Raw genomic sequence first — 7,151 nt, 5'->3', positions numbered from 1 at the left:
ATATATATATATATATATACATGTATGTATATATATATATTTTTTTACATGTAATCACTGAATCACTGGGCGGTTTTATTATCTGTATGAAGAAGCTTTAGATTCCCCCTTAATAAGAAAATTTTAAATAGTTAGGAAGAAACAGACAAAACAAATCAACAAGTGCTTCATAAAACAATCGGAAGCAGGAATCCAGCAACAACAGAAAAACCCCCAAAACTGGAAACAGTCTACTTCCCTCTGGTGGACAGAGAATGCAACTATAACCGAAGCTAGCCATTTGATAATTATTTCCTTTCAGTTCCTTTAAAAAAATAAAATAAAATACTTGTAACGATCCCTAAACAAACATGTCGAACACATACATACATTCAACTATTAGCATTGACATAATTTTTTTTTTTTTTTATCGCATTTTAGCACCTGAGTCATGGATTAAAACAATTACAGAACTGCAGTAAACAAAATTAAACAGAAAATGTTAGCAGAACAAGCTAACGGTTAGCTCTCTAAGTCCTTTGGAGTTTGTAGCATTATGCTGCCTTCTTTTAAAACATTGAAGGCATCTTTAAAGTCTTACTTATTTAGTCACACATTGTTAATTTATGTTTTTACATAGTACAATCATATAGTATATATTTATGAAATTTAAGTCCTGTAGTACAAACATTTAAAAAAATCTAACTGGCGAACAGGGGGCTTTTGAGAACCTCTGTACATTTCTGCTTTCTCCGTTTCTATTCATCTATCGGGAGGTTTATCTGGAGGTTCTCAACCCAAGCTGGCAGATATTTGTAAAAGGGTGAAACGCTCAAGACAAAAATAAAAACAACCAAATAAATAAAATAAAATATGGAGAAGGGACTGATGAGTTATTCAATGATCTGAGTAATGAAACCCTAATTTCCGACAGCACTTCAACATATCTCAGCTCTAAATTCCCGCCAGTGGAGCAAGCTAGGTGTTAGCTGACAAAGAACAAGAAGCTGCTTTTAGAGTTTAAAGAACCTAGCATTTTATACGATAGTTGTTTTAGTTATTTATTTTTCCTAAATTCAAACGCATAATTCAAACAATTTGAGTTTGTTTACCAGCCTCTATTTTGTGACTACGTTTTGAGTAGCGAGCTAGCTTGTCATTAAATTAACTCTTCTGCATTTGGCTAAAAAGCAAAAAAAAAAAAAAAATACCTTTAAAAGATTGGACTAAACGTAGTATAGTATAAAGTATAGATTTGGCTCATTTTTTAAAGAATTCTGAATGAAAATGAAAGTATCTGAGGATCAAGTTGTTGAGGATGATAATGGTTTCCAGGATGATGAGGTAAGATTGAGAAAATACATTTGAGTTTTCCTAAAAAATATCTCCCAGTATTTATCATTAATAAAAAAGTCAGACTACAATGATGCAAACATAATTTACTAGTGCGTAAAGTCTGTATTAAGGTGGAACAATTAATGGCTTCATTGAATAATAAACCCTAATTTGTAAAATTTAATATATCTGTTTTCTCTTAACTGAACAGGAGTCGTTTTTCCAAGACATTGACCTTCTACAGAAACATGGGATTGTAAGTAAACATCTCAACTAAAATATCAGTGCATATAAAATAAGTCAGAGTGCCTTAAAGAGGTATAAACACATTGTCTTTATATTTTGTCACCATACAACCCCAAAATGAAATGATATTTAAGTAGAATTCATGTCACAGACCAACAAAGATATTTGCTTATTGATTGTGAAAAAGGAAATGTTGCATGTTTTTTGTACTTAAAACTGATGGTTTTTATCTGCATTCAACCCCCTTTACCTCAATAACCCTCAAGTAAAGTAAGGTAAGCAACCAGCTGTTTTTAGGTTGCAGTGGTATTTTAAGATAATCAGATAACAAGCAGCATCATGAAGGCTAAGAAACACAGCATATGGGTCAGGGATTTAAAGCCATCGTCTGAACATGAAGAGAAGATGGACCAATGAGACACCTTCCACCTAAAATACAGCAGCACACCATGGAGGGATCTGTAGATCTTCTGCCTGGGCTCCAAACACCCAAATTAATGTGGAGATGCAGAGATCCAAAGTACAAGTGGAGGAATGACTCTTTAAAAGGCCCTGGAATGGAATCTGAATAAGCACCACACAAATATACTGAACTGGTTGTATAGAATGGACTGCTTTGTCAAGTGTTACATTAATTCAGACCTTGAACAGAAAGTCGCTGTGTAAAATGTGGCTGCAAGAAGTATTGTTTTCTGCAAGAATTTAGAAAAAGGTGATTCAGACAGATCAGGTAACATTTTTTTTTTTTTTTTTGCCTTTAAACGAAATCCTGTATGTTGTAAGAATCAAACACCGCTCATTCATTTAAACACCCCATCTTAATGCTAATACATGGTAGGAACAGCATCATACTGTGGGACATATCTAGTTAGACCTGATCAAAATTGGTAAGAAGATGCTTCTTCTTCTTGAACCTTTATATAAACCATTTTACTTACTTACTTTATTATCTTTTGTCAGTTAATCACATAAATTCAACTTAAATGCTATGAAGTTGTGGATGTAATGAGAGAATTAATGAAAAGGGGTGATTGTCTGTGGCATATATTATTTTAACAGTGTTTGTCAATTCTACATGTTCCCCCAGAACGTGGCAGACATCAAAAAGCTGAAGTCAGTGGGTATTTGTACCGTCAAAGGGATCCAGATGACTACACGCAAAGCTCTATGCAACATCAAGGGCCTGTCGGAGGCAAAAGTGGAAAAAATAAAGGAAGCTGCTGGAAAAATGCTGGTTAGATATGGCTCTCTGTTAATTTTTTTGATTCTACCTCAAGAAAGGAAAACAAGATCCCGATTGTTTTTCACATAACAGAATGTCGGCTTCCAGACTGCGTTTGAGTACAGCACCAAGAGGAAGCAGGTGTTCCACATAACTACTGGGAGCCAAGAGTTTGAGTTAAGATCTTTCATAATGTTGCCCTTATTTCCCCTGCTAGATGTTCTTTTATTGATGTCTTTGTGATATATTTCCTCTGTATCTGTGCAGCAAGCTTTTGGGTGGAGGGGTAGAGAGCATGGCTATTACAGAGGCCTTTGGAGGTGAGGCTGTGATTCTTTTAAACTGACTCACTAAACGCAATTCGATGGATATTTTTCTTTGAATTATTTCAATTTTCTTTAGAGTTCCGAACAGGAAAAACCCAGCTGTCTCACACACTTTGTGGTAAGTATGTCATCTTATAAATCTGTGTAATCCCAACTTTTTTTTTTTTTCATTTCTATTTTGCTGTAGTCTAAAGTATATAGTATTTATTGTGTTTGTATTTCCAGTCACAGCCCAGCTGCCTGGCGAGGATGGATACTCTGGTGGGAAAGTCATCTTCATTGACACGGAGAACACCTTGTATCTTTACAACTACTGCAGTTTAAATCTGGTGTAAATATTTTTGTTTCCCTTTTGTCTTTTCCTTCTTGTTCCCTTCCTTCTGTCCTACCTTTTATACTTGCTTTCATTTTTGAGTATTTTTCTCTGTTTTATCCCTTCCTTCTTTTTCTTTTCTCCCTTTTATTGTGTCTTCATTCCCTTGTTTGTCATTACATATCCTTTATCTATTTATTCTTTTCTCTGCTTTTCCTTCCTTAAGTTTCTTCCTTCCTTTCATCTTTATGTCCTTTCTTGTGCCCTTTATTCCTTCTTTTTCTATTTAGTTTTTACTTAGTATTGTTCTTTCTTGACCCACCCTTTCTTAATCCTTCCTGGGGTCAGCTTTCTTTTATTGTGTCCTTCTTTGTTTCTGTATTTTTTCTGCCTCATTGTCCTCTTTTTCTTTGCTGTGTAATTTGCTTCTTTGTTTTTTTTTCTGTCCTTTCATTCCTCCTTACATGTGTCCCAGTTTCGTTTCTTTGAAAATTCCCCCTGTCCGTTGTTCAACTCAGTTTTTGCCTGTTCTTTTGGGAAGTTTTGCCTTTGTAAATAAAACATTCTTTGAATTTTCTTCTTAAATAGTTTAATTTTCTGGGTTCAAGGATGTTGAAGAACTTTTGTCCATAACATTAATTTTTTTTTTTTTGTATTGATTAATTAGGGTTAAAACAGTGGAGGTTGGGGAATTTGAAAACGTTCTCCTTTTAAAATGTGTCTGAAACCTTTGGACAGATTTGGTCGCTTGTATCTGTGGAGGATCACAGACCAATAACTTTAACTAGACAGTTTGTACTCAAATATCAAGAAGTTTGTGAAAACTGCATGGAAAGATCTTGAATTATAGCCCCTAAAAAAATAAGGAGATTCTGAAAATCGAAGCATATTGAATTAAAAGTCAGAATAGATCAATGAAACCTGTTTTCTATTTCATATTATCCTTGACCTGTTCCTGATTCCAGTCGCCCAGACAGACTCAGAGACATCGCTGACCGCTTCGGTGTGGACCATGATGCTGTGCTGGACAATGTTCTTTATGCCCGGGCCTATACCAGTGCGGACAGACCCTGGAGCTCACATAAACTAGATTGTTTTTGTTTCCGTTCTTTTCTCATCCTATCTTAGTGTGATTATTTTACTTCCATTTAAACTGTGTGCCGTCCCTGCAGGTGAACACCAGATGGAGCTGCTGGACTTTGTAGCAGCAAAGTTTCATGAAGAAGGAGGAGTTTTCAAACTGTTGGTGAGAGACAAAGTTATCAAGTGTTACATCAATCCTCTGTTTAATTTCATGCTATATAAAGTTAATCAAGCTGTGATTAATTTTTTTTTACCCTGGCCTAAAATAATCATTTTATAATGTGGGGACTCTAAGCCTTCACTCTGACATCTTCATATTGGATTTTCCTCTTCAGATCATCGACTCCATCATGGCTCTGTTTCGAGTTGACTTCTCGGGTCGTGGAGAGTTGGCAGAGCGGCAGCAGAAGCTGGCCCAAATGCTTTCAAGGCTGCAGAAGATCTCTGAAGGTGAGACATTTTTAAACACATGCTTTTCCTTTTTATCATTTAACATCCAATTAGTTGAAATTTAGTAAAGATTTTGTTTTTAAATGCTTGGGGAGAAACACCAAAGTAACAGCTCTGCATTTCAGCTTTGCCTAAGGGGATGAATAAAAAAAATCTTACAGGAATACAAAATGGAACGTTATTGTCAGACATGTAAATTTCCCATATAAAGAAAAAAATATATAACTTTAACAATTTAAAATAATAAAACTAGCTGATTATCTGCCTACCTGCTCAAGTTGACCTTGCATGCTGCCGAATGCTGGTGTTCCTTAACTTTCCACATTATAACTGTCTTTAAGATGTTGAACTGGATACAAAAATAATACCAGCTTTAGTTAGCTTACAGCGCTGATCCAAAGCTACTCAATGAACAGAACTATGGGTTTCTGTGTCACCGTCAAAGGCAACACCAAAACCAAACAATGTGGACTCCCAACTCTCATTACAGTCTGCCATTAGTTCTGCTATAGTGTTGATGGAGAAAGCAAGCAGGACTGGAGCAAAACTTCCTTTGTATTTTTCAATACTTAACACACTTGAAACAACTTAAAGACAAATGGAACTACATCTGGATGGGAAAAAAACTACCTATGGTCCAAATCCTGCTCCCTGTAACAGGATTCAATCAGCCTGACATGCTGTACTGCAGCAGAGATGTGGGCAGGAGACCCTCTGAGGAGAAATAACCTAAAAACTGAAGTGTTATGGTGCTTTATTTTTAACCAGTTTTTTCAAGCAAATATTTATTTACAACTTAGAAAGTAAGAGAAGACAAAAACATTTAAACCATGACTTAAAAATGAGATATACAAATAATCAAATTCCCCCATCTGTGGTATTCATCTATTTGTAGCTATTAAGGTCTGATTGTTTTCCTGTTTTTCAATTTTTTCACCTCCTCTTAGAGTACAACGTAGCTGTGTTTGTTACCAACCAGATGACAGCAGATCCTGGAGCAGGAATGACGTAAGAACTGACAGACACCCTGCTCACGGATAGTTCTGTTTTAAAAAAAAAAACAGTTTTAACTTCAAGTTTTCATTTATTTTTAGTTTTCAAGCGGATCCAAAGAAGCCGATTGGTGGCCACATCCTGGCACACGCCTCCACCACTCGGATCAGCTTGAGGAAGGGCCGTGGAGAGATGAGAATTGCTAAGATATTTGACAGGTATCCATCAATTTCTGTCGGTTCAGATCATTTATTGTTAGTCTGAGGCAAGAAGCACCTTTAAGTTTCTATTCAAATGATAAGAACTCCAGTTTTACTCCTTCCTTAGGGTTTCCCGTTTTAAAGACGGCCCCAAACTCAGAGCTCACAAAGAAACGTTTGCCACTCTTCTGTGTTAATCAGGTTTGTTGTTGTGATTTCTTGCAGCCCAGACATGCCGGAGAATGAGGCCACCTTTGCAATCTCTGGTGGTGGAGTCACTGATGCCAAAGAGTAAATGATTAAATCCTCCCTGTTCACAATATTTATGATTATAAGTTCTATTTATTGTATTTTCAAACCAAACATTAATTTAAAAATGGTTCAGTTGATGTAATTTTACGAACACGTTATATGTTCATGAACTCAGTGATGTTTCTGTTTGACAAGTTCAAATAAAGAATTAAAAAAATAGTTTCCCCATTTCTTTGGATTAAGATCCAAATATTTAAAGAAACAAATTACATTGCTGTGCATCAAACTACACATTGGATTACCGGTAGCTGCAATAATAACATTTTTATTGCTTTAATACATATATAGTTTTAATTCAGCTTATTTATTTAGTACCAAGTCCTAACAAATATGGATGGAAATGGGTTCAATAGTATTTTCAGAGGAGAGGAGGTGGTGAAGGACTATCTGAAATTTCTCCTGGACAACAGACTAAACTGGAAATGTGATGGTGAAGCCGACATAAGGAAGGAATCAGAAATCTTTGTGAAACTTCAGTGGGATCTTGCAGTTCTAGAGAGGCCTAAAGATCCACAGGAAAAGACAAAGTTCCATTCATCTTCCATCACACTTATCCCAAGTGGGGTCGCAAGGGGTGCTTATCTCCAGCTGTCTATGGGAAAGAGGCGGGGTTCACCCTGAACAGGCCGCCAGTCCATCGCAGGGCAACACAGAGACAAACAACCATTCACACACACGCCTAAGGAGAATTT

At 36.1% G+C, this 7,151-nt stretch overlaps 1 protein-coding gene across 1 annotated transcript; it reads left to right on the top strand.

The window, feature by feature from the left end:
- Positions 1-952: 952 nt before the first annotated feature.
- Positions 953-6,585, top strand: dmc1 (DNA meiotic recombinase 1). The gene is made up of 13 exons (XM_015382376.1): positions 953-1,323; positions 1,526-1,570; positions 2,648-2,794; positions 2,876-2,958; positions 3,050-3,102; positions 3,185-3,226; positions 3,334-3,406; positions 4,387-4,478; positions 4,594-4,667; positions 4,840-4,954; positions 5,902-5,962; positions 6,049-6,165; positions 6,373-6,585. The coding sequence occupies exons 1-13, from the start codon at positions 1,261-1,263 to the stop codon at positions 6,440-6,442; spliced, it is 1,035 nt and encodes a 344-aa protein (XP_015237862.1). The 5' UTR covers positions 953-1,260; the 3' UTR covers positions 6,443-6,585.
- Positions 6,586-7,151: the final 566 nt, after the last annotated feature.

Source organism: Cyprinodon variegatus, unplaced genomic scaffold, assembly GCF_000732505.1.
Source record: "Cyprinodon variegatus isolate N-32 unplaced genomic scaffold, C_variegatus-1.0 Scaffold256, whole genome shotgun sequence".
In the NCBI taxonomy this organism is placed as follows: domain Eukaryota; kingdom Metazoa; phylum Chordata; class Actinopteri; order Cyprinodontiformes; family Cyprinodontidae; genus Cyprinodon; species Cyprinodon variegatus.
This window is presented reverse-complemented; position numbering and strand designations above follow the sequence as displayed.

Coding starts and splice junctions, on each gene's coding strand:
- dmc1 (XM_015382376.1), top strand. CDS start 1,261: ATGAAAATGAAAGTATCTGAGGATCAAGTTGTTGAGGATGATAATGGT. Junction 3,407..4,386: donor ATTGACACGGAGAACACCTT/GTATCTTTACAA, acceptor TCCTGATTCCAG/TCGCCCAGACAGACTCAGAG. Junction 4,955..5,901: donor GCTGCAGAAGATCTCTGAAG/GTGAGACATTTT, acceptor ACCTCCTCTTAG/AGTACAACGTAGCTGTGTTT.